Below are 26,093 nucleotides of genomic sequence, written 5' to 3'. Positions count from 1 at the left end.
GGCCTATTCTAGACAGCACTGTGCCTGAGGAAGGGGGTTTGCTTGCCAGGAGCATATAGATATGTGGTAGCACATAGATATCTGGTAGCACATCATACCATGTAAAAACTCATGGGAGAGGAAGCATCTAAAATGGGAGATTACAGCCTCATGCCATCAGGAGTTTTTAAAAAAAATATTACTATTAACATCATCATAATTATTTTGTTTTGATATTGTTTCTACTTTCAAATAAAAATATTACACGTCTTCAGAACATTGGAAAGACAGATTTTTGCCAGCTGAATTAAATACCTACAAGCTCCTTTCCTATTCTTGATTATGCAAGAACCCAGCACAATACAAGTAAATAAATACTGGAATATAGATGAAGCAGACACAGATACATACAGGATGAAAAGGTCCTATCTTTCCTCCTGCATTTTCTGCTTGGCTTCATATTTCTTAAACACTTCTAACATTGAATCAGCTTGCTTCATTCAAGAAAAGTAGCATGGAGAAGCTATAACCGTCTTCTGCACCCTCAAGCAGCTGATCGCTTATCCAGAGCGACACAGCTTTGAAGAAGCCAGCATCTCTGCCATTCTCCCCTGAGCTGCAATCTCCCAGGTGACCCATTCCAACCCATGAAGAGCTGTTGCTGCCACTCCACCAGCCATTAGAGGAACCACATTCCCGAGAAGAGCACCAGTCTCTCATAGTCAGGCTCTCTGGCTTTTTATTAATTAAATATTCCACGTACAAAGTACTAAATAAATATACAGCTGTGCCAGACACCAGTGTATCATACACACCCACTTGGAGAGCTCTATGTATTTCTATATGAAATATCATGGAAAGCTATTTACCAAATGCAAAACAGGCTACAGAATGATTCAACTCTGCAGACTCATTGCTCATCACCAGGGTGCAGTCCACACAGCACGCGCACACACACACACTCATGTTCACTCGCTCCTGGAACAAGGGCATCCACCTTTCTTAACCTGTCTGCTTGAGAAATGTTTGTGTTAATGCCACAGACACACTCCGGAGCAGGCAGAGCTCCAAGGTGCATGGGATTAAATGTCACCAGGGTATTGGAAGCAGCTGCATGGAAGAGGTTTTGTCTGCAGGGATCCACTGTCAAAGGTTGTAGGGGTGGGGAGGGAGGATTTGCAGGTTGGACAGGCACCTTGGGGTTCATGGTCAGGAGCCTGATCTAGGAGGGGAGCTGATGCTACAGTGCGAATCAGAAAACATGTCAAAGTAAATAGGGGTAGATGTTTTCACGTCTTTAGATTTTCTCTCCCCTCTCCACCCTAGGTGGTCCCCAGGTGATGAGGAAGGGGCTGGAAGTGAACATGAAGAGGAAAAAAAGAATACTCTTCCCAGCCCTCCCTGTCTCTTCCCTGCTGTCTGGACGAAGGCCAGGAAAGGATGGGAGTAGGCACAAAAGAAATGGTGTATTGATAAGGGTGTTCTTGGTAGTACTGGAGAAGTGTTCATGGGTGGGCAGAAGTGGGGCTGATGCTTCTGTTCCTTCCTCTTCTCCCATCACACACAGGGTGCAGGCATATCCACAAGCTATCAAAGCAAGTCCTGGCTGGGGCAGAGATGGTCACAGATCCAGCTGATCAGCTTCCTGCTGCTCTAGCCCTACAGCATTCCTGCTGAAAATAGTCCAAGGTCAGGCTCTTCCCAGCACATTCGTCTGTCAGAATAAATGAGCTCCATACCACAGAGAAAAAGAGTGAGCAGGACCAGGATGTGTCTGAAAGCTGTGTGAGGAATGAGAGGGGCTTACAAGGTGTGTGGGGAAAAGAGGACCCCTATTCTCTTTTGTCAGTGTGTGTTGACTCTGTCTCTTGCAGGATGACTCACTTGTCACCATGTGGCCCATTCCCCATGCCTCTGCTGATGGGCACTTAGCCTTTTTGCTCACTGTGGAGCTGCTACATGGGGCCTTTCCCACCGGTGTAGTCATGGTACGGGCTTGTCCGGGCCTTGGCCCGAGGAATGGAGAAATCATTTTGGGGATCGATGGTCTGAAAAGGAAGCACAAAAGTCTTTACTTTTCAAAATTGGAGAGAATTAATAGAATAAAGCTTACAAAAACTGACACCCCCCCCCCCAAAAAAAAAAAAAAAACAACACCAAAAAACAAACAAAACAAACAGGAGAGGGAGAAACAGAGCTGAAGGTTTCTTGAGCATTTGATAACTGCGGCTGTGGAAGAGAATCGTGGCAAAACAAATCAGTAATGGAGACACGTCACCGGAGGACATGTGAGGACATGATGTGAACTATGCTGTGGTCTGAAGGAGGACTGTTGAATGGACATGGGGACACACAGGCTGCCCACTCTCAATCTGCACTGCAACTTACAGTAATTGCTGGTGGGCATTCAGGACATTCAAGGGCATGGGTTGGGGAAAGGAGCACGACCTACTGAGGAAAGGGCACAGTCTACTGCAGGAACAATGCTCAAAGAAAGGACTTCTTATGTGATGTCAAATCCAGAAGTATTGAAAACAAACTCAGACTTTGCCTCAGGCCCCTCTTGCCTTCCCATGTCCCTGTACATATCAGAGCTCCCTCCCCCCAGCCACAAATACCTCCATGAACACGTTATGGTATCACCTGGCTCCATGTAAAGCTCCTGTCTGCCTCCATAAAGCTTGCTCTAGGTCCATCTGTCTTCGCCCCTTCTCCTTTAGGACGTAAACAGTAGCCTACATGTTGTAAAACAGCTAAAGTGGGGTGTGAACTTACCTTCATCTGAAACTGAGAAGAGTATGGGGAGTAGCTGTTGTCTCCTGTGTTTCCTGAATCACAAGACAAAAGTGGGGGAAAGTTAGTGAGTTAGTGTTATATGGTAGCCTGAAAATACCCTGTGAGGGAGACTCACAGGGCCTGTGGCTATGTTAGCAGCTGGTTTTAGACTGATCGAACTATGCAATATGCAGGCAGGAATGGGTTAAAATCCACAGGTGGGTGACTTACTAAATACTTCCTTATGAAAGCAGGAATGAATGGTATTGTAAATAACAGGACATAGGTGGCCTTGGAGTTTAGACACCTCCTGTTGCCTCACAATTGCTGTCATCATCACCAGCTGAATCCCTCCCATGTGCATGTGCAAGGCCCCCTTTGTGGTATTGCCTGGGAGAGCACAGCCTTTTTCAGCTGTTCTTTTACAAACCTGGAGGTCTGACTCCAGGGATAAATGTGATCTCAATAGCAGATCCACAGGGAGTGCAGTCACATCTCCTACACATAGATATGGGAAGCCTCAATTGATAAAACATGTTGCTTTGTCCAAGTAGGCATGAGAAATACCTACAGAGAAATTTCTGGTTTTCATACAGAAAAGTAAGATCTTCTTGCCTCCTTTCTGGATGAAGGGTTCATTTCTAAATGGATAATGGGAACCATACCAGAATTGGGAATAAATAATCTCCAAGGAATAACCTGGAGAGGTCTGAAGAGCTGGAGCACTGCTAAGAGACAAACAAAATCTCAATTTTTACACAAACTTTCCAGACGTAACAGAGTCCTAAGGACTTATGTCTCAGACCTGATATGCAGTAAGTCTCCTACTCAGTCACTCCTACGTATTTTGGCTTTTGTATTGGTCTTTTTTCCCCTCTTGTCTGCAGATTAATTTTCACTCGCATTTCTGAAGTTTCACCAGTGAGAAACTTTTTCCTACCTCTAAATTATCCATCATATTCAAAACCTTTCTTGTAGCCCTCCTACACCTTTCATTAGTGGTTCATGTGTGCTTAGGACTGGGGAACAGTGGAGTCATTCACTTCACCATACCTTGCACAAGTTCATCTTGGGTGTAGGCACGGTTGTCCACTCCAGTTGTCTGCTTTATGAACTTGGGTTGGCAGAAGTCGTTTTCTGGAGGGTAGTCCTCCAGCTTCAGAGGGGCAGTGAGGAAACAAATTTCAGGCACGATATACATTATCAGGAAGACCCATCCATTGGACACCAGAGCAATGGCCACAACAGGATCATCCCAGTTTTTTTTGTTTAAGGCTGAATTGCCTTTCATGAGCATAGTGATCCACACTACCCAAATGGCAATGGAGAACAGGATAGTGACAAAGATGTGTGCCCCATGCCTCTTCCAGCTTTTGTATGACCCACAGAATGTGAACATGGAAACCAAGAAGGTTAGAGCCATCAAGAAGAGCACGTAGATCAAAAGCATGACAAAGTCTTTGTTAGTCTTCTCCGCAGACATAGTCAGAAAGTCCTCTCTCTGATTTACTAGCATGGTGACTAAATACTCAATATTGATCACAATTTGAACCAGGGCAAAGGAAACAATGAGGAGCAGCAACACCAGCCAGGAGAATGGCTTTCTTCCTCTCACTAGCTTGTTGAGGTTGCACGCATGGGCGAGGAGGCATGAGAAGCAAAGAGCAAAGATGACTCCAAATAGGAAGAAGCGAGTAGGGCGAGTCCTTTCATTGAGTTTAATGATGAAGGCAAAAGTGAGACCAAAAACGCCGAGTGTGCCTAAGAGAAAGAAGAAATAGACAGAGATCATGTGCCGCTTGCTGTTGTCTTGAACTTTGCAGATGAGAAAGAAGAGCGAGCAGATGAGGAAAATGGTGACAAGGATGCCAGCTGCAGCCAGTGACTCCAGGACAATCCCCCAGGCCTCCTCCATGTCACAAAGCAGGTAATAGCTTTCATTGATGCTGCCGCAGCCTCGGGGAGGTGATGCCATCCTCTCGCCTTCTTGGACAAACTCCTCGCGAAATGTTTCCCCAGAGCTGTAGAAGCAGAAAAGACATAGGCTGTCATATCCTAGAAAAAAGGTTGGATGGGAAGGGACCTTAAAGATCACCTAGTTCCCACCTCACTGCAGGGACGCCTTCCGCTAGACTAGGTTGCTCAAAGCTCCAGCCAACCTGGCCTTGAACACTGCCAGGGATGGAGCATCCACAACCTGGGTGCTGCCAGCAGTGGGGAAGGAGAGGCAGGACAGACTCCCATCCCCACCCCACTAGGAAAAGACACCACAGTGCTAAGGACATAGGGCTGTCGGAGCAAAGCCATCTCTTTGTTTGGCATCAGCTCTCTATCAAGGTCAAGACAAGTCCCTTAGCAGGTAGCAATTCACCCTTCTTGTCCTCTGCACCATGCCTGGGTTTGTGCAATGTCATAGGAGCGTGGGGAGCAGGGAGAAGGTGAGCTTTCACAGGTCTTGGTGCCACGCAGCACAAAGCCTGAACTGCCTTGTCACTTTCGTGATACAAGGGCAGCTGTTAGTCATAATACAGTTTACACTCTTTTGACAAGTTCAGACAACATATGCACCTTGTACCAGTGAGGTTCACAGATGAGCAATGCAGAACAGGAAACTCATTACTCTGTTTCTTTTCACTCTTTTGCTTTCCTTGATTATCTTTGGTTTATGGGTATTAATGAAGGGGAACCTTAACTGCCTTTTACCCTGCAGATAGCTAACCTAAATTTCTCCAGCATAGCTCTTCTCCCTCCAAATTAAATAGCAAATATAGGCCACCAACCATGACCCCCTAAACTCATATTCTTCCTAGCAAAGTAGTAAGAACCTTCCCAAAGACCTCAGTCCCCTCCACAGAATATTGCTTTACACTGACTGGAAGCCTGACATGTCAGAGGTAATGCACGAGAAGTAACCATCATATTACTTCTTGAGGGGTCCATGAATCAAGGATGGACAAGGTCTTGAATGCACCCAGCACATTCCTGCTGTCTCGTCATGAGGAGTTCAGTGCTTTCTGCATAAGCCTGGATTAAGTCTGTCTTCCAGGAGATAAGAGTGCTGTTTAGATGAGCTCTGCCCATTGCCGAGGGGAATAAAGTTGCCTACTTCCTTGGGAGCCTGAAGCATGTGCAGAAAACACTGCCAAGGACGTTAGGCACTTTCTAGGCACCAAATTGTTCACTTAAGATCAGGTATCTAAAATCTATCAAAACGGAAGTTTAGATACAATATTGCCATAAAACTTGGGGGAATATGGCCGTAATGATGATCCACACTGGAAAACCAAGGGCTTTCTTTTCTGATATATATAAAGAAAAAGAAACCTTGCAAAATTTATTCTTCAGTGCTTGCCATACTGTTTGCCTTGATTTTTCTCCCTCCAGAACAATATATTGCAGTTATGAGGCTGATTCTAAAACCCTTCCAAAAGATTTTAGGGGGTATAGGTTGAATCTTCAGTAAATGACAGTTGATCTCATCAGAAGATGAATGAAGGGGAAAAATATCACTTTTTCACTCTCAGCTCCACATATGCCCCAATGTGACCTGCTTATAAATGCTGGAATGTTTTCCCAGCTTTTAACCTTGCTGTGTAAAAGGAGATGTGCAACTCTTCAAAAAGCTGGCTACAGTAAAATGCAAAGTATTTAAATACGTGGGATCTCTGGACTCGTGTGGAGAAAACAGAATTAGTGAATAACACATGCTTTCAAAAATCATTGTCCACAAAATTTGGGGGATAGCTGAAAGGGTGTCCCTGCCCATGGCAGGGGGGTTGGAACTAGATGATCTCAAGGTCCTTTCTAACCCTAACTATTCTATGATTCTATGATTCTATATCTGGATATTTGTGAGTAATAACTAATGAACCATTCTGAAATCCAGACAGCAAATACTACAATTTTATCCACAGACGTTTACTGTTGATCAGATTAGCTTTTTCTGTTCACAGCTCCATAGACTGGTGCCCACTGCTGGGGCAGGTGGAGAGTCCAGAGAGCCAGGGTGAGACTCTAGGGTAGCACAGAGCACACCCATAGCCCTGGGTCCTGACTGGTGCTTATTGCAAGTGGTACTTGCCACAACCAACTGCCACAGCCCTTGGAACAAATAGGATGGAAAGGACCTCACTGCCTTGGAGAACTCAGCCACTTGCACTTATTTTTGCTCCCTTTTCTTTTTTTCTAGTGTAGATGCTCTACAAGGCATGAAGAGTCTCTGCCCGGTCTTCTAGGTGAGTGTTGTCCCCCAGAAACTGAGTCTTCTCATCCAGCACCTACAGAAGTGTGTGGGATTCCCAAGGGGCTCTCTCTGTAGTCAGTGCAAGGGAGCCTGTGCTGTGATTACTTCACCCTAAATCATGGCTCTCGCTTTAGGACTGAGGTCTTCTCCCTCCAGCCTGAGCCTCCTCTCTCATTGATACTTGTGTATCAAATGCACCCACCCAGGCACAAATTTCAAACTATTTCCCAGGAATGTCTGCCATAACGTCCTCAGCTCCAGATGGCAATCTATGATAGAGTCAAGGGTGGAAGGCTTTCTCTGTTGGCTGTGGCACCTCATGCCCCTGCCCTCTTACCCCCTGCATGCCGTCCCTCCCCAGCCACAGGAAGCAGGTCTGCCCTGGATCCTGTAGGACATTGCCTTGAATTACCTTTCTGGGTCCTGCTGGAGAAGGCAACAGGGAGGCTCTGACTAGAAGAGGCGAGTTCCCTCCAAACCAGTAACACGGTCACCTTCTCTTTCGGAAGCCTGGCCGAGCAGCAGCCCTGTGCTCGCCCTCTTTGAGAGCTTTAACAGCTGGAGGCTGGGGAGGTGTGGCTGAGCACACCTATTCCAGTTCCACCGCCTCTCCTCTCCGGCAGCAAGGGCTATGAAAATACGGTCCCAGCGCCAGGAAATGAAGTCAGGCCTCCTGACGTCAGCGGGGCACTCACCCCTGCATTGGGGTGGAGATGTTGCTGCTGCCTGTCCCAGCCCTGCGACAGGACTGAATGCTGCTCAGCCAAGCACCTGATAAGGTGCTCCCCTGCCCGACTCTAGCATCCATGGGTGGGGACTGTAGCTATGAATAGCAGTGCATCCCCTCCCTGCTCCAAGCCTTTTGTCTCTTTACATGCTTTCTTACCTGATAACTGCTTGCAAGGTGGAAGATGAGGAGATTGTAGGATGCATAATGCGCCCACAGCACCTAGAAGCACGGTGGCTTCTAGCCCGGCTCCAGAGGCAGTTTACTCAGGATTCTTGCTGGGCGCTACATTTTGGCACAGGGATGCATCTGCTCCACTCATCCCTTCCACCTTTGCCAGTGGGAGCCACGTGCACCTTCCCTGAAAAGGGCAGCTTGCCTTTGCTGGCGCAGTTCTGTCTGCTCACAAGCACTGAGTCACTTTGTCCAAACTGCTGGCCCCGAAAGTTAATGAATAAAGGTGATGACAAATTCCCCCTTACTCTACATTGTGCCTCTGGCATGACACACCCATCGGCGCAATCCCATCCACAGCCCTGAGTATCTCCAGCATGTTCATGACTCCATCTGTTTTATTTAATTTTAAATGTTACTCATTGGGAGTATTTTATTATCCTGCTTAAGGAATTGACATCAGGGTCTATCCACACCAAGCACTCGGTCACTACAGACAGCCCCTGAACCTAGAAATCCCTGGAGGTTATGCTCCTTTGCAAAACCAGGGGAGTTTGGTCCATGTTTTTTTGCCCATGGTTGTCACATCTGCACGTTAATTTTGTTTGTTTGCTCATTTGTTTTAGGGCCCCTGGTTTGTTTCTGGGTGCTACTCCCTTTTGAATGCCATACGTGGAGGTTGCAACAAAACCCATACAAGAGAGCCTTCTGTTGCACACCCCATAAAAGTACATGAGTGTACTTATCCTGCAGGGATGAGGGTTTACTGAGTGAAAGGCAACACTCAGTGCAGTCACTGCCGGGTGGGCCATGCTGACCCCTAGGACAGTTCCTCATGTCCTTCCTGCTTTCATTCCAGTGTAAAATCCTGAGGCTTCTTAGGAAAAGCCATGTCAGCCTTCTTTACATGAAATTAATCTTAACTTTAAGGTAGGTCTCCCAGGCTTAGTGAGCCAGCCAAGAAAGAGGCAGTTGTTAAAAATGAGAGGAGGAACGGAGAGATGGTGAAGAGTTTAGCACCAGCTCAGTGGGACCCAACCTGTCTCGGAAAACATCCCAAGAGGCTTTCAAAGGTCACTAGTCACTGCCGGCCTATTTGCATCTTGTCAGAGCACATTATGGCCTGCCAACTACTTCCCTACATTTACACAGACACACAAAACCCCATGGAAGGCAGTGTGTAAAATTATATCAAGGGGAAAAAGAAGAAAAGATAAGAAAAGTAACACTAACATTTTCCAGAATACCTGAGAAATCCTTGAGAGTCAGTCATCAAACACACCCTGTACCTTAAAAAGGTTAATAAATGGGGATAGGTTTAAAAGTCCCCAAACAAACAATAAACTATCCCAAGTGACTTAGGAAGCCAAGCGCTGCTGACTCATGTTAGGTAGCCTGAGAGATGGTGCCCATGGCCCTCATGCTATGCCAAGGAGTGAGAGCAATCTCTGGTCTACGTGGACAAGTACAAACGGCACAACACGTGAGATTGCTGTCACCTCAGTTTAAGGATGGGATGCAACTTGCAGATAGGGGCGCCTAAATTTAGATGTCTGATGGTTATTACCTAAATGTAAGGTGAATGTCTCAGCTCCCAGACAGCCAAAAGTTCAGAAGGGCTGGCCCAGCACAGGTGCCAGGTGCCTACTGCTGTGAGCATTGAAATGCTCCCAGGTGTGGTTATCTGGATTACCTGGGGCCTCACCTTAATTGCTTAATATGCACACATCAGCATATAAGTGTCATTTGAGATGCCACAGGGCATCCTGCTCAGCTTCCAGGGACCACTCCAAGAGTACATGGGTCTCCTGTACCAGATCTGGCAGTCCTGTGCAGATGGTTCTTACACCTTTAGGCATCTCAAATCGCCTTTGTAAGAGCAAATTGCGTGCTGAATCTCCACTGTTTATTTAGAACTGAGGTGCCCAGCTTATATGTAGGTACCTAGATGCAGACATCCGTGATCTGGACTTTATTCTGGTGCACCAGCATAGACAAATAGTTCATTGAATGTATTGTAGCTTAGTCACTTGTAACTCAGTCACCAGCACAGGGATAGCACATAGGATACAAGAGTTGTGGGAAACTACCCTTCTGGAGCATCAGCTCACTCTGAATAACACAGGGGATCTCAAATAGTAGGAGGGTGGTGGGGGCAATTAAATTGACTCTTAGGTGTCTACAGAGCACACTTCATCTCAGGCAGTCATCCAGATTCCCACGATAGTTGGTGTAAAGACACACTTCCAGGGGAGTTTCAGTTGAACAACAAACCAAATCACACCTGAGAAGTATCTGTTTCTCTCCAACAGACGTGGGGGGGAGACAAGATAATGATTTCAGATCCAGATATTTACATTTTTCAGGTGGATTGCATAGCAAGACTCCGAAGTAATTTCAACACAATCCAGGAGCAAAATGATGGCAAGCTCCTTTAGGTGGGAGGCTGTTGGTAGCAAAATAGCTTGGTTTGGCCATACTGCAGCCCTGGACAAGGAAGTTGGCTGCTGGTGAATGGGAAGGATTACCAGCTACACCTGACATGAAGAGGCAAAGATGGCAGCAGGGACTGACACCTCCTCTTCCAGTCCTTGGCAGCAGGATAAGATAGAGAAGGAGGGCCAGGCTCTCCCTCCGTGTCAGCTCCGCTTCCTACCCCTTCTCACTGCTGGTGTTGCCTGGCCCTGCTCCCTCCTGGGGTGCCAATGCCCGTGGTGCCCTGGGCCAGCCCTGCTTGGGGCTGAGGTGCCATCAGAGGGCAGAGTGCTGCAGCCCCTCTCAACTCAGCCAGGTGTTAGGGAAAGAGCACATCTGGGAGGTTCAGGGACCTAGTTAGTGTCTTTTATTAAGCCAAGTAACAAAGCAAGTAGATGGCTGGGAAGAGATGGTGCTTGGCGCCCTGGAATGTGTCTAAATAATGTGTTTATTTTTGGTCACTGATATTAGCTGCGTTGTGAATATGCTTGTGCCATTCCTCCTGCTTAGCTACCTGTGCAGTACACTAGGAACACAAAAATAGCCTTGCTTTCTTAAAAAAATCCCCTTCTGCTAGTGCTTATCAGTCATACTGAGCTAACATTACAGCAGCCTCCACCCTGTCCTGCCCCATACATCTCCTCCTTTAAAACAGTTGAGGTATAAACATTATGACACATTGGAACAGACTGGTACAGAGGTGATGGGTCTTTGGCCCAGGAAGCCAGCTTGGAGCACCTCCACCTTAGACAAGGAGCTAAGACAAATCTAGGGGATGTCATTTCTGCAAAGGGACACGTGGCAGCTCTGCATACACTGGGCTTTCTCTTGAGGATCCTGTCCCTGAATTTACTCTGCTCTGGCTCTGAAAGAGTAATCCAAGGATTACCGAAAATCCCTGTCTGAGAGTTGAATTCTTTTCCTTTGGAAATGAAAAGTGTGACACCAAAACATAAATGTTATCTAAAAGTACTGCAACAGAAACTCATACTGGTGTCCTTCAGAACTTGTCTCTGCAGCCCTCGGCTACATGCTGTGCTCCCCGCTATTTTCAGTCTCAGGAACAAAATAAACATTTCCAGTAGGTAGCAGTGATATGCTTTGCTTTGAGTGCTGATTGCTGCCTCTTCTCAAAGAAGTTCTCTTCTTTAAATGAGTGGGTTTTGGCCAGATCCTTTCTATTCCTGGATCCTAAATGCCCAGATTCCCGGTACAGGATGTTCTTTTGCTGTGATGGGGAGATATTTGGGCAAGGAAATGGCAAGGAGACTTCTTGTAATATTGAAATTGGTGCTACTGAGTATGTGTTACAAACAGACACTTTCAAACCTGTAAATTATCTGCCAGAGCAACCCCAATTGGTGAGAAGACCCTGCTTCAGGAAATGCAATGGAAACAGACTGCCTGATCCTCCACCAGGAAGATAATACTCTGTGGTGCTGCAAACTGTATCACTTCTGTATGCAACCCCAGGTACAGCCAGCCCAGTACTTGGAAACCCAAGGGTAGAGGGTGGCTCCTGGAGCACCTGCTGAAACAGTCTGATTTCGTGCCTTAGACTCCCCCCTATCCCATTGGGTCAGATGTCACACTGCCTTTCATACTCCACAAGTGTGGAAGCCAGAGCAAGAATGGGCAGAAATAAGTGGAGAGTAGCTCCAAGCACCTGTGGCTGTGATCACTTTGGCTAGGAAGAGCCTTTTCATACAGCAAAACGGGTGCTCTTGAAGGCTGTGAGCAAGTTAAAAAAGAAATAATTACACTTATCACCTTCTTTAGGACTTTCATCAGTATGCTGATGAACATTTCACTCATGACAACTGGTGTAGTGTCCTGAAGGTATCCTGAGCAGCTAAGAAGGTTCCAGCCCTCCTTTATGGGGTTAAACTTACCTGCTTTTGTGCTGATGTCTTCCCAAATCGGCAAGTTGTACTGATATGAATGAATGGGTATTGCATGTAGACAAGATATCTGGGGAGAAGTGTGTAACTCTCAGGAAACAAGGGATGTGAAAACATACCAATGGTAGGGATGCTGCCTGATACCCCCAGAAAGGAAGACATGCTAAAGGAGATCCAGGAAAATCTGCATTCTCTCCCAAAAAAGGCTAATCCCTAGGCTAGGGAAATAGTTTAGGAGAGAGAGGATGTCTGGCTGCATCTCGAGCTGGTGAAGCCTGACAGAGACTCACCACAACACTCCAGAAGGAGTCAGCCTTTACTTTTCTTGTGTGCCAGTCCTCATTTTGGTACCCTTGCCTGGCCCCTAATGCTGCTCCCTTTGGTATTCCTTGCATGCTGTGCCTGGAGTACTTTTCCCTTTCCCACTCCACACTGCAGGGTTGAGATGACTGGCTGTGATGCTCACTGAGAGAAGCTTAGGCCTTCTTTCACACTGGTGGCTGTTGTCAATAGATGTTCTCAGACAGCCACCCTTACCTGGAGCCTGAGGATAATTTCTCCTGCCAGCATTGTCTTGGATAAGAGACTTTGCAGAGGACTGCTTCCATGCAAGAAGCATTCCTGGGAATCAGGTTGCACACAAAAACTCCCTGCTCAGTAAGAGGGAAAACTGTGCTTTACTGCTCCTGGATCAAACACCGCTGCAGCAACACAAAGCAAACCTGAGCTCCAGCATAAATCGATCCTCCCTTTCATACTTCAACAGGAAAACAAAGCATTCATAGATTTTGTTTTATTTGTTATCAACAAGCTTCCTACTGGTACAGATCTGTGTCCCCACACAGCCAGCATTGGATCTGGTAAAAACTCAATATTGTCCATCCCGGCTAAATTATAAAAAATACAATTGTATTTACATGTTTAATCTTAATCAGACACATCTTATTGAACAATATGGCTGTGCACAAATCTGCTATTGACTCAAGAACCATGGTCTGGAATCAGCAGCAGTTTTGGTCAGTGCTTGTTATCCAACCAAGACTAATCATTACTCAACACTGTGATTTTTCTTGAAGGAAATGGGTGGCAGGGGAGAAAAATATAAGGAACAATTGTAAGGTAAGGTCAGGTAATTGAATTCACAGCCTATCGTCCTGAATATTTTCTTGCTGCTTAAAGCACGTCCCCAGGGCAGACGGTTCTTGATCTCTGGATGCTACAAATCCCAGTGTCACCTCTTGGAGCTGGAGAGCTACTGCTGAGGAGCCACATAGGTTCCTGGGAATCCCAGTCAGGCTTCAGGTAAATGTAACCAAGGAATATGATAACACACAAGGCTTTAGTACTAGCCCTGACAGGAATACCTTACTGCAGCCCTAGGAGAAGTTTCTCTTCTGTACAGTTACGTCTTCTGGGCTGTCAAGTACTTGGTGGCAAAGCTCACCAAAGATGGAAGTGGGGGCTTCTAGCAGCAGTCTGCTCCACAGATATAGCCATTTCCCAGCAGCCATGGGGTGTTACAGTGTATGGGTCCCTGTGATTTGAAGGAAAATGGTCTGTGTTCCTCAGGGCTTAAGCTGGAGACTGCTGTAAGAGCCATACCAGTGCTGACCTGGCAGAAACACCAATAGTTGCCAGATTATACATATAAATGGTTCATAAAGCCAACACCTCAGTTCTCCTTCTTAGTTCACCCTAGATAAAATTTGTTGCTTGACCGTGATTATATATGACCATAAAAATGCCTTTCAGGGCAGCTCGAGCACTCATAGATTCATAGAATAGTAGGGGTTGGAAGAGACCTTTAAAGGTCATCTAGTCCAACCCCCTTGTAATGAGCAGGGACATCTTCAACTAGATCAGGTTGCCCAGAACCATATCCAGCCTGGCCTTGTATGTCTCCAGGGATAGGGCATCCACCACTTCTCTGGGCAACCTGTGCCCAGAGGTTTTTGTGAGTGTTTTACCACCCTCATTGGAAATATTTTTTTCCTCACATTCAGCCTGAATTTCCCTTCTTTTAATTTAAAACCATTGTCCTTGTTATATTGCAACAGGCCCTAATAAAAAGTCTCTCCCTATCTTTCTTATAGGCCCCTTATAAGAACTGAAAGGTCACAAATAAGGTCTCCCTCAAGCCTTCTCTTCTCCAAGTTGAACAGCCCCAATTCTCTCAGCCTTTCCTCATAGCAGAGGTGTTCCAGCCCCCTGATAATTTTTGCAGTCCATCTCTTTCCTGTACTGAGGACTCTAGAGCTGTACACAGTGCTCCAGGTGGGGTCTCAACCTGGAGACCCCACCTGGAGTAACCATGAATGGAGCCCTAGCTCAGCCCATGCTCCATTCCTTCCTCAGCTCAGTGTGCATGTTTTCAGGCTTTCAGCATGCACAAAATACATTTTCACTCAAATCTTGGAGACTCCCCTCCTTTTGGAAACCCAGGAACCAGGGGAATTTCTCTGCAGACAGCAGTGGCCTGGAAGCACTTGGTTTCTGGCACAGGGAGATGGCATGCCCTGGGACCATGAAGGCCTGGCGCTCCTCAGGCATGCACGGACAGCAGGGGGTTCCACCGTTGCAAAAGGAGTGCAGGTGGCAGCCTGGGACCCTCATGCTGGCTGGACAACAGAGCTTGGTATCCTCCATTTAAAAGGCCAGCACATGGCTGGGCACCTTCCTTTCACTTGGCACAAGACAATGCATGCAGGCCCCCTTCCACTGTTTCTTCCATCATTAAGGTTGTATATTATGGTGAGTGGGTTCTTCTAATTTTGGGACAACACAGGCACATCAGTACCCCCAGATACTGCCGCACTAGAGGCCTAGGACTGCAGTTCAGCTCTTCACACCAAAATCCTTCCTTGAATTATCCACCTAATGCAGTATTTGCCAGGAGTGTTTAGTTGTTGCATCAACATGAAGGTCTTCTGAGTTTCCTCCTATTCTACCTGCTAATTACATCTGATGCTTTATGATCTCTCCAACTTTTCTAATATTGCCAATGTTGTAAAGCTCCCCAAGGAACATAGCAATGTTCATTCTGTGCACACTTGCTGATCTGGTAGCTCAGCAGCATAAAAATGTATGACATAACGACACACATTCAAGTAGCTGTACTTTGGTAAAATGAGGGGGAAGCAGTGCTCTATTCTGTCTGGTTAACTAAGGCAGAAATTTAAATGGGTGTGTTTAGGAGAGCTGATAGCATTCCTGTTACAGCTGTTTGCTTCTGTGAAATGATGCCTCCTTTTGCAGTTCCTACGTAATCCTGGCAGGCATATAACCATAGACAGACATGCATACCTGTGCGCAAGCACACGTGCACCCAGCCCATCCGCACCCAGCCCCACACTGCATGCCATGCTTCTGCCTCTGTTGTTTCAGTGTCTGTTAGAGCCAAGTGAAAAGCAAGAGCTGGAGAGTGCAAGGGTGCTGTTGGAAGTGGCAGCCAGGCAGGTTGAGAACGAGGGGGCATTCACAACCCCAGAGCACCGCTGGAAATTGTTTTCTATAGAAAATTAATTGCAGGATGCTTAGCACATGCTACACTGCAATAGGATCCCTGTGTTTGCTTTGCAAAGCCAGGTCTGAAAGATCTGCATTCTTTAAATGCTGTCTAGCCCAGTAGCTGCACCATGTTAAAATGGAGTACTTGAGGCCATAGATCTGAATCCTAGCCAGAGAGATTAAGTACTTGAGAACTGAAGCTGAGGCCCTAATGTAATCCATTTCACTATTCTCTGTTTAATTCAATCACAACAAAAAGTGAAGATCTCAAAGGAAGAGTTGACTGAAAAATGCAGTTTGCGCATAAAATTCGTACTTTTACTGGTTTAAGTCCTCTGACTTAAAACATAACTCTCCAAATATGCAGCCTTAAGCACACAGATGCACATATGCAGATGAACACACACACACTCTTCCTCACTCCTTTAGCCAAAACCCCATCAATCCATTAAGAGTTCAAACAATTTTGACTGACGATTCAGACCAGCTGAATGTTGGTTTGCTGCTGGGATAGTTTCTCTGTCTCACCTCACAGTTGCATTTAACTCCTCTCCTGATTTCAGATAAACTTGTGAGGACATCTGCCACCTCTCTAGATGGTCACTAAAGATATCATAAACTTGCCACACTTGCACAGATCTAAACAAGCAGCAATGCTGGGTTAGAAAAGAGCATTACACTGTTGAGCATGAAGGAGCTGCCATAGCCCTGGAACTTCCAGCCTAGATGCTGTGCCCAGGCAAGATCTGAACTAGCCAGAAAATACAGCTGATTGCTATGTCTCTGGCTTTGATTATTTTTCTTCCCACGTTCTTGCAACCCAGGAGCTTCCCTAAGCTAGAGGAAAGAATGTCAGTGTGCTGCCATTATTAGTAGCCAAACGGCAAGGACTTGGCTGGAAGGGAGAAAGTTTACAAAGCTTCTGGCTTGCAGTATGGAGAGGAGAGCATGTGCTTCATTTGGATCAGTAACCTCAACCCAAGAAACCCCCTTTCTGGCCCTGCTGTGCTCCTTTCCTCTCACTTAGCTGGCCCCTGGAAGGGAAGGATGAGCAAGCTTTCCCATGGGAGTCCCAGGGCTTCCTGCTGCTCTCCAGATACAGCAACCCTGGCTGTTTTGCTTAGTAAACAAAAGTGACACCCCTTTGTGACAGCCATACTCAAGGGAAGGGTTTAGTGACATCTTAGTTGGCAGTTAACCTCTTCAGAAATGCAAACACAGCTTCAGCTAATGGTATGAGCAATTCAGGAAAGTGTTAAGAGATTAGGGATAGCTCTTGGTATGTGCATGATACGGCAAAGGGAAGCTTCTCCCTCTGTGAAACAGGTTCTTCTCTTCCTCGGCTGTTGTACTGCCCAATAATCCCTTTCTTGTTCACTATTAACAAACCTCCATAACAGACATGCATTTGCTGTAACAAAATAGTAACTGGCACATGAGCAGCTCTCCTGAACAGGCTGTAAAGTGATTTTTCCAGAAATCACTGGCTGCAGACAGAACTTCACCCCAGGGTGAAACCTAGCAGCAGCTGTTGGGCACCAGACAGTGCTTCTACATTTCAGCTAGCATGCTATATTCCATCTCTGGGACCTGCAGGGATGTTCATTTAATCACACAGAAAATTCACTGCCTTTGTGCTTACATTTTAAAAGGCAAAAGGAAGTGTTCAAGGCCAGGCTGGGTAGGGCTTTGAGCAACCTGGTCTAGTGGAAAGCGTCCCTGCCCATGGCAAGGGATTGAACTGGATGATCTTTCAGGTCCCTTCCAACCCAAACCATTCTGTGATTCTATGAAATCTTGTCTATAATCTCCTGCTTGGCACCCTACACATCCTGTCATGGGTAGGAAAATTTAAAATATGTTCTTAAAAATACCCCAAGCCCTATGCTGTACATGAATGAAGGGATTCCATTTATGTTATGAATTTGAACAATGTTATTGCAGACTGCAAGGGCTTTACCAGGTTACAACACCATGATGTACATAGGGGTGAAATTACCATGAGATCTTATGTTACACTGAACTCACACAGCAAATCTGAAGCTGTGTTGAACAGGAACAAATAGAACTAAACCAACTTCAGTTCTTACCTGACAACCCAAATAAGAACTAAGTCCAGCCTTTAATGATTCATATGTCTCATCATTCACAGCCATGTCTGATCAGCAGCATGGTTTTACTAGTGGTAAAGGCAAAGGAAAGTGGCAATTCACATGCATGATTCTGCCAAACAAAACACATTCTGGATGTATTACATGACAGCCTGGTTTCTTTAGCAAACACAGCATCTGTCACAGGCCTGTTCCAATTAAAAGACATGTCTGGGTTTACATAACAGCTGATAATCCCCTATCTCCGGAGTGGTTAATCTAGATGTCCAACATGGTTAAAAACTTCTGCTGACGTATTGAAATCTGGATTTCCTAACTGCTCATTTATCATCATCAAGCAGAAAAATGACACTGTTGAGGCTGTTACTAGTTAGAATGTATCCTAACCTTCTGGAACAACACAAAATTTGGATAGGTTTGCTCTAAATCTAACCATCCTTCTCTTTACTCATTAAAATTATTTAAGACTATTACAATTAGTGAGTTGAAAGAAGTTGCTGAATATAAGTGAACAGTATTTTCCTAACAAGTAGTTCTACATTATCAAGCAACAAGAGGCTTGCCCAGAGAGCCCAGCAGGATCTCCATTGCTTTCTATCATTTACCTCATTGCTTTGTATCTTCTACAGCATCTGTGAACACAGATCCCTGTCAGCCCCTGAATGGCTGAGGTGTGCAATGGAAGGACTTCCACCTGCACAGGGACTGTAGTAGCTTCTTCCAGCAAGAGACTTCAAAGCACAGAGGTGTTTCATAGAACAGCATCAGGATGGGGACAGCCACGCAGGAACTGCTGAGGCAGCTCCCATCTCCCCTGAACCCTGCAAAACACAAGGAAGGCAGAACTGGAAGCAAATGGCTTGGGCAGGCACCAGCCCATAGGCTGGGAGAAGAGCCTGAAGGACCATATTGCAGTGAAGCATGAACAGCAAAGCAGCCATGGGGCATTTTAGGGACCTGGTGGCAGACTGTTTGGTGGGGCAAGGCTGGGGAGAAATGAGCAGGGCAGAGTGCAGAGGGTGCTTAGAAAGCAGGATGCATGAATGAGACCTTGGTGGAGGCTGGGATTCAGACATGTAGAAACGGCTAAAAGTGGAGGGAAAAAGATGGGAGGTCCCTCCAAAAAGCACCAAATAATAGAATATTAACAATACAGCACATTCTATTGCATGCTGAGCACAAGGAAATCTCCCTCACGTAGTTTATCAGAACTTGGCAGGCCTGAGCTACTTGCAGGAGCAAAGCACAGGTTGCTAGTTAATATGTGAAGGGAGGCCTTGGCTGATGCTTTCAAAGGAATAAGTCAATCCATGAAGAAAGGCCTGAAGGCAGGGAGTGGGGCTACAACCAGCAACCTGTGGGTGGAGGGGCTCCCCTACCCCAGGCCATGCCGGGAGATTCCTTCTTCCTCAACCATAGGACAAGTGGCTTCCCAGCTGTATGCCCCTGTGGGCTCTACCACCCCAAGATCTCCATCACTGAATGCTTCCAAGGTTAGTGGAATCCCTTGGTCAGCTTTATCTGATCAAATGACGAGAGTGAACTGGATAACGATGCAATCCCACAGACAGTGCAGGGGAGCAGAAATACGCAAACTGCCTATCTGGGCAGTGAGATTCTGCTGAGCAAGCAGGCTAACCTGTTCTGGTGTACCAGTACAGCCTTCTATACAAGGCAGTCCTGGCTTCTGCTGTGGGGCTCAGCCTGTTGCTCACTTCAGTCACAGAAAATCCTTCCAGCTGAAGCAGGACCTGGGACAGTGCACAAGCTCAAAACTGTTCCCTTCTATCCAGGATTCATTTTAAGGCTCAGCATAGCTTCTGGTACAGAGTTAGCCTGCTTTAGCAAAGCAGACAGGAATATATGTATTTGTCCTGCCACTGCAAAGGCCAAGATAAACGTCCAGATCACTGAAGCCATTTCAAAGTAAGGTCACCCAGCCATTGCTGGCTTCTACTCTCTACTTGTCAAAGGTCTTTCCCACCAAGAGAGATAACAGCTCCATGCAACTCACCATCCAGCTATAAAGAGGGACTTCCCCCCCATCAGTCCTTCTCTTTATAACTGTATATTCACAAGTCAATAACTACTGCACAGTCCTTTTGACAGACTTCAGCATATTTTGGGGTATTAACCCATGAGCTCCTTGAGGCAGAAAAGCATCTACCCCTGCACCTTTTCTGTGCTACCCATGTAAATTGGTAATGCATGGTCCTGTATATCTTGAGGTGATCAGAGAAGCAAAGGGCTAGCATGGCTAACAAAGCTGAACAGAAGAAGGCTGCCCTGGACTAAGTAGAAGAGGCTAAAGAACATGGTAAAGGAGGACAGCTCTCAAAAGTTTTTATCCATGTGTGCTTGGCATAGGACAAGCAAACACTGCCACTTCAGGGGCTCTGCCTTCCTTTCCAGGGAAGGACAGAGCAATTAGCTTTCCAAAGGGCTTTTTGTGTGGTTGGTTTTCTTATTTTCTTTTTCTTTTATTTAATTTTGTTTTAAAGGCTTATTTGCTGCTTGTGTAAGATACAAAGACACTTACCAAAGATTTCATTGATACTATGCCCTCCAGCAAGCTGCCCTTCCATTGCATAACAGGTTTATCAACCACAGAAGGCTAGCAGGGCCCTGCACTAGCCACGTCTTTTTGTACATCTGCTGCTTCTACTGAATTCGAGAGCCACAGCTGTCTGCTATGGGATTTTCAAGGGAACACTGTTCACAAACAGTCCATGAAAATACAAGACAAAGGTGACTAGTGACAGCAATTCCAGGAATTCCCCTTCCATTAGCTTAACAAAACCCTGACAGAAAGGGAGATCCCTCACTAATCACAAAGAGCTCTTCATCTCCCAGACCAGGTGGCAGCATCTGACCTGGGAAAGCAGCACTGGCATTTTCAAAGAGGGGACATAGTCTGCCATTCAGAGGATGGATCTGCAAAAGATAATCTTCTGAACTGCACAGAGGCAGTATAGTTGGAGTAAAGAAGATGTACCTCAGTCAGTGGGAGCCTTGGAAGAAACAAAGGGTCACAAAACACTAGCATGCTTTGCAAGGAAGAGTTCTTTAACAAACTCAGATGAGATGAGCAAGCCTGGCTGCAGCCAGCCAGCTGAACGTAGGCAGAAGTGAAGCTATCTCTAAATCTGGGAACAGACTAGCAAATTTATTTCTGATATTTGTTCCATAGATCTTTGATAACCATTCCTCACTCTGCTATACATTTTAGAGAGTATAGTCACTACTTCGTTTGTATTTTTATCTAAACTGCTCTTGAAAATTTGAAAGACTTCTGGTTAACAATAAAGCAATTCTCACCAATTGTTTGGAAAGAGCCTAAACTAAGATACACTCAAATCATGTATGCGTATCCAATGGAAAATAGTAAATAACTCTGCAGAATCTCCAAGAGTCATCTCAAGACCTGCAACTGTAAGGAATGGAAAGCTAGTTCTTCTCAGGCTCTATCAAAGGAGGCTGTTAGACTGTCTGCTTCATACTGTTGACAGTGTTTGGAGAAGATCAATCTTTAACGACCAAACAGAGCCTCTGGCATGCACCAAGGGTAAAGATTTAACACACCTGTAAGCATGCACATGAGCAGCAGTAATAGGAAATCACTCACTAGTGGCAAATTTCTCATTCTGAAAACAGATTGAGGGAGAAAAAGTATTACTTCTTTGCTTATGATACATCAAGCACAGAAGCTGGCAAGGACAGATCAGGCTGGGTATGTTCTGTTATAAATTCCCTTCAAGTGAGCTATATAATAAAGACAGTAGAAGATGAAGTATACCCAATTACATGCTTGACTGGGGTACCTTAATTTCCATTGTTTTAAATAAAATTGAATGAGCCTCCACACATTCCCTCCCAGGCTTGCCCCACAGATCCTGTGCCCTAGTATGTTGCTGCTGCAGAAAAGTAGGTACTTTTGTGACTCCAGCTCTCATTATGCAAAAGACTTATTTTTCCACCTCACAGCAAAGGAATTTCATGGTTTAGCCCTGCTCATGGGATGGAGCAGATGCACAACAAAAACCACACAAAAGAATTACTTTCTTCTGGAAAGTCAGCATAACAAAAACAACTCAACCTTATCATGCAACCCTCCCTCCACCTCACACAGGTGACTTGCAGAGCAAGTTTTGCTATTTGCCTTTCTGTACAGAGAGACATATTTGCGGGTGAAAAACTTAAGATTAAAGGGGACTTCAATCAGTCCAAATGAGAAATATGCTAGAAAAATTGCCTTCCTTGACAATATGAAATGGGGAGGAGGAGGAATGGAAAGAAACAGTAGTCTCTGAGAGGCCTATCAACAGGGCTCCTTTTCTGCCTTTGCTAGGATTTGAATGGAAGACATTTACCCCTTTTTTGCACAGAAAGCCCACATTGTATTTCCCTTTCCTCAGCAGCCTTTAGCAAGCACCAAGCCCAAGGCAATGCAGAAGCTTTCAGAGTCCTATCCCTAGAATTTATTTTAGAGGGAGGCAACAGAGCAATATGCACATCTCAACGATGAGGATCCTCTAGCAGAGAAGGCAAAGATAAAAATAGTCTCTTCCCTTTGGGCATGAAAAATTACCCTGTGTTAACTTCCAGTAAACAGCTTCAGGCTTCTAGTCCCCGGACAAAGCACTCAACAAGCTCCAAGGTCATCCGCCCCCCCCGCCCAGGGACCTACAGTATCAACAGTGGAAGACTGCACAGTGCTGCTGTCTCCTACTGCACAACTAGGCCTAACCTTGACACAGTCGAACACACATCCTACCATGAAACACGACATATACTTGATTATTATGTTTAGAAAGGCACATACCTATCTATCACTTTAGGGGGCTTTAGGGTGTCCTCGGAGGCTTTGGAAGCACAGAGAAAGTGCTACTGTCTTCATCATAAGTTTCTGTATTTAAAGGGTCCTCAGGAAAAGATACAGTACTTGGCTCTATTCATCCCTGAGCCAGAGAGCAAGTGACCATTCCCATTTCTTAAGTGCCACAGGAACAAAACATCCTCAGCTCTCCCTTTTAAATATTGCTGTTCAGAAGGGCCTTTCTTAGTGTGATGAGGAGAAAAAGCTGTGCCTTTTAATTTTTTTTTTTCTTTTTTTAATCTCAGGAGTTAACCCAAAACTTGGGATTCTGTCAGAAACTTGCCCTCCCAATTCTCTGTGTTTACACAGTCATAGCTTTTCCCTCCTGAAAGTCTCCTGATAAGTGCATACAGAACAGTAAGAATTCAGAATGACAACATGGACAACCTCTGGCACAGAAGTTGAATTTTTACAGTATTTGTTCTGCAACATTTAGAAGAACCAATTACTCACTTGAATGTTTACAGACGCTTTTCACATGCCGCTGCAGGCAAACCACAACTTCACATTTATACAATGTCAGAATGCTTGGTACGTGTCTGCGTCTTTCTCAGGCCATGCAATTCATTCCATCCCTTCTTAAGTGCTTCCAAAGGCCTTTAGGTATTTTGGATATTTTCCTTCTTCAGCATTTGGCTAAACTGGAAACGTTTATTAGTTTCAGTCCTGCTTTGTAAACTAAGAACCTGAAGATTCCCAAATCACTTCTTACTCAGAGTTCTCTCCTAAGCTGAGACTGTTCTCATCACGAATTAATGGCATTGCTAAAGTCATCACACTTAGTTCTCCTTTTTGGTCATCTCTACTTTTGGGGGGCTGCCAGGTCCTTGAACAGGATGTGTTCCTCATGGTTATTTTAAGCAGACTTCAGCTCAGGCTGTCACCACAGTAAAAAGCCTTGAATTTCCCACCTTGCTTCCCAGCTGTGCTTTCCTGCCCATGTCTTTCCTTGCAGTCCCTGGGCAGAAGGTACATGGCACTGGGGAACTGAGACAGGCAAATCCATTTCAGACAGGCCAGTTCAGTGCAGCTTATGCTCTGGCCCACTGTGTGGCTGCAGGGATCACTACCTTTTCAGCTATTGTTACTTATCTTGAAGTCAGTTATCCACACCGATATCAATCTTTAATTTTACTCCTCCCTTCCAAAGGACTGTCCTGGTCCTGCTAGTTATAGAACATTTAAATGAAAGACACTAAATCCCCATTCTTTACTATCTGAGGTAGTCAGTACTAAAGTAGTACTAAAAATAAAGGTAGTCAGTACTTAAGTAGTACTAAAAATAAAAACTACAAAACTCTATTTAATACATGTATTGTGAGTATATAAACAATCACCTTCTCATTATGGACTTGGGAGATGCAGAATTGTTTCAAACTGCAAACACCCCTACTGACCATCTTCTGAGAACACAGCTTTCATCTAAACTTCACTTCAGTTTCAACCACAAAAAAAAAAATAACAGGTTGCATTAGCCCAATCCTACCCTACATCACACTAAGGTTAATCCTCCACTTCAGCTCCCTGCTGTGCAAAGACTCAGAGCTGTGCAGAGGTGTGCTGCAGAACTGCCCCTCAGGAGACCTCCTGACTGAACAAACACAAACATCCATTGTTCAAAAGCATGCAGCCACGCACATACCAGTGCTGGTATTTTCTGAACTGTCTTTTATTCAGAGAGAGACAGGTCTCACTCCATTCTTTTCCCCTCATATTTCATTACAGATTTGGCTGTAGCCTGGCTGCAAATTCTGTTTTGACCAAATACATCTTCAGACACTCCCTATTCCACTTCAGTTATACAAACACTCTAACCTAGCACTCATGGCGTAGTCACAGTAAGAAACTATTTCCTGCCACTCCAACCGGTTGAGATATTTTTAGCTGAAATTGAACACACATACCTGTGGCAGGTGAGGCACCAGTGAGACTGTGGGTGTGGTGAAACCTCTGCTTTTCTAGTGCCAAGTGTTTCTACAGCTTGTCATTCCAAACCAAGGGACGTGGCCAGCTATCCAGGAGTCACTCCTCTCAAGGAGGCTCTAGACCTTTTCACAAGGCGCAACTCCACTTCTCTGCTATTCTTGCAACTGCAGAGGAGAGTTAAAGAATCTCTGATACCCATCCAGGACAGACGCCCTCTGCTGTTACACCCTTCCACACAGGAAAGAATACAGAGAGACGCTAAAGACCCCACCAGTCTATTACATACCTGGGAATAAGACCAAGAAGATTTCCAGAGACCTAGGAGTCTCAGATGGATTTTATCTTCATTTGATGATAGCAGGACCAACCTTGTCCTGATTGTGAAGGGCAATGAAGGATGGAAGACCAGTCAGGAGTGTTCCCTTGCTCCATAGGGAATGATCATTTGCATATTCACCCTTGTGCTTACTCATTCTATTCATCTGGTGCATTCTAGGGCAGTTTCCTTTCACCTCTGGTGATCCTTATTGAAGAGCCCTGTAGAATTAACATGTTCTCATTACTGGGCTTCCACCCCTAAAACTCTGCACTAGGACCCACTGAAGATGCACACATTCCTCCTGCCTTATAAGATTGTTCTTAGCAGTCAACATGCCCAGGATCTATATCCTTACTTATCTGCCACTGATCTCAGACTACTTCACAGATATCAAACTTGTGGGCTTCTCAGTAAACTGCTACCAAAATAAACAACAAAGTAAAAACACTCTCAGTCTTCTCACACCAGATTGTTTCTCATGAAGACAAAAGCTGTTTTAAATAAATAAAACAAAAAAATAAAATAACAGATTCTCCTTATTTTTAACCACAGTGGTTTTTTGTAGTTTTGCAAAATGTGCCACTCCAAACAAAAGTACAAGAGCATTCTGACTAGCACACGTGTATATTAGATTCATGTTGATGCTATGAATAACTGTTGTGTACATCTTGACTACTGCAGTAGTTTCTGCTTTCCATTTTTATCTAAACCAGAAACTTTTCAATATTGCTCTTCAGGTATCAGAAAATCTAGTTTATGAGTGGTTCTAACAGACATTCAATTTTTGTGTTGAGTGATCATGAAGGAATTTCTCACCCTTCTCTGCTCACGAGCAGAAATATCCAGTGTGAAAACTCTTATTGCTAATGGAAACCAGCAGTAACCTTAAGATTTGATATGAAGATAGGTAAAATTATCCCATTCTTGCACGAATCTAATTATACTGGCACTCGATTCTGCTTAAGATAGCATTTTATTTCACCACGCAGCTCCTGAGCTGCTTTCCTACGTTAATAGCACCCCCTTGTGTTGGTTTATAAGTGCTACACGAACCAGCCACAAGGAAAACCCAAGCCCTTG

General features: G+C 45.2%; 1 protein-coding gene across 3 annotated transcripts; it reads right to left on the bottom strand.

The window, feature by feature from the left end:
* Positions 1-753: 753 nt before the first annotated feature.
* GPRC5A (G protein-coupled receptor class C group 5 member A) lies at positions 754-24,790 on the bottom strand. 3 transcript variants are annotated; one of them, XM_080639107.1, is made up of 4 exons: positions 24,673-24,790; positions 3,808-4,775; positions 2,755-2,807; positions 754-2,027 (listed from the first exon to the last, which is right to left on the bottom strand). In XM_080639107.1, exons 2-4 carry the CDS (start codon positions 4,727-4,729, stop codon positions 1,935-1,937), a joined length of 1,068 nt encoding a protein of 355 aa, XP_080495233.1. In that variant the 5' UTR covers positions 4,730-4,775; positions 24,673-24,790; the 3' UTR covers positions 754-1,934. The 3 variants fall into 3 exon arrangements, with proteins under 3 accessions (XP_080495233.1, XP_080495232.1, XP_080495231.1); XM_080639106.1 differs by lacking the exon at positions 24,673-24,790 and adding an exon at positions 23,222-23,321; XM_080639105.1 differs by lacking the exon at positions 24,673-24,790 and adding an exon at positions 18,498-18,619.
* Between the last annotated feature and the right edge of the window lie 1,303 nt (positions 24,791-26,093).

This window comes from Psittacula echo, assembly GCF_963264785.1.
Source record: "Psittacula echo genome assembly, chromosome: 1".
Taxonomy (NCBI): Eukaryota; Metazoa; Chordata; class Aves; order Psittaciformes; family Psittacidae; genus Psittacula; species Psittacula echo.
This window is presented reverse-complemented; position numbering and strand designations above follow the sequence as displayed.

Excerpts from the sequence above, each read along its gene's own strand:
- GPRC5A (XM_080639105.1), bottom strand. Across the intron at positions 2,808-3,807 it reads CCAAGATGAACTTGTGCAAG|GAAACACAGGAGACAACAGC; the intron begins GTATGGTGAAGT and ends CTTGTGATTCAG. Across the intron at positions 2,028-2,754 it reads CTTCTCAGTTTCAGATGAAG|ACCATCGATCCCCAAAATGA; the intron begins GTAAGTTCACAC and ends CTTCCTTTTCAG.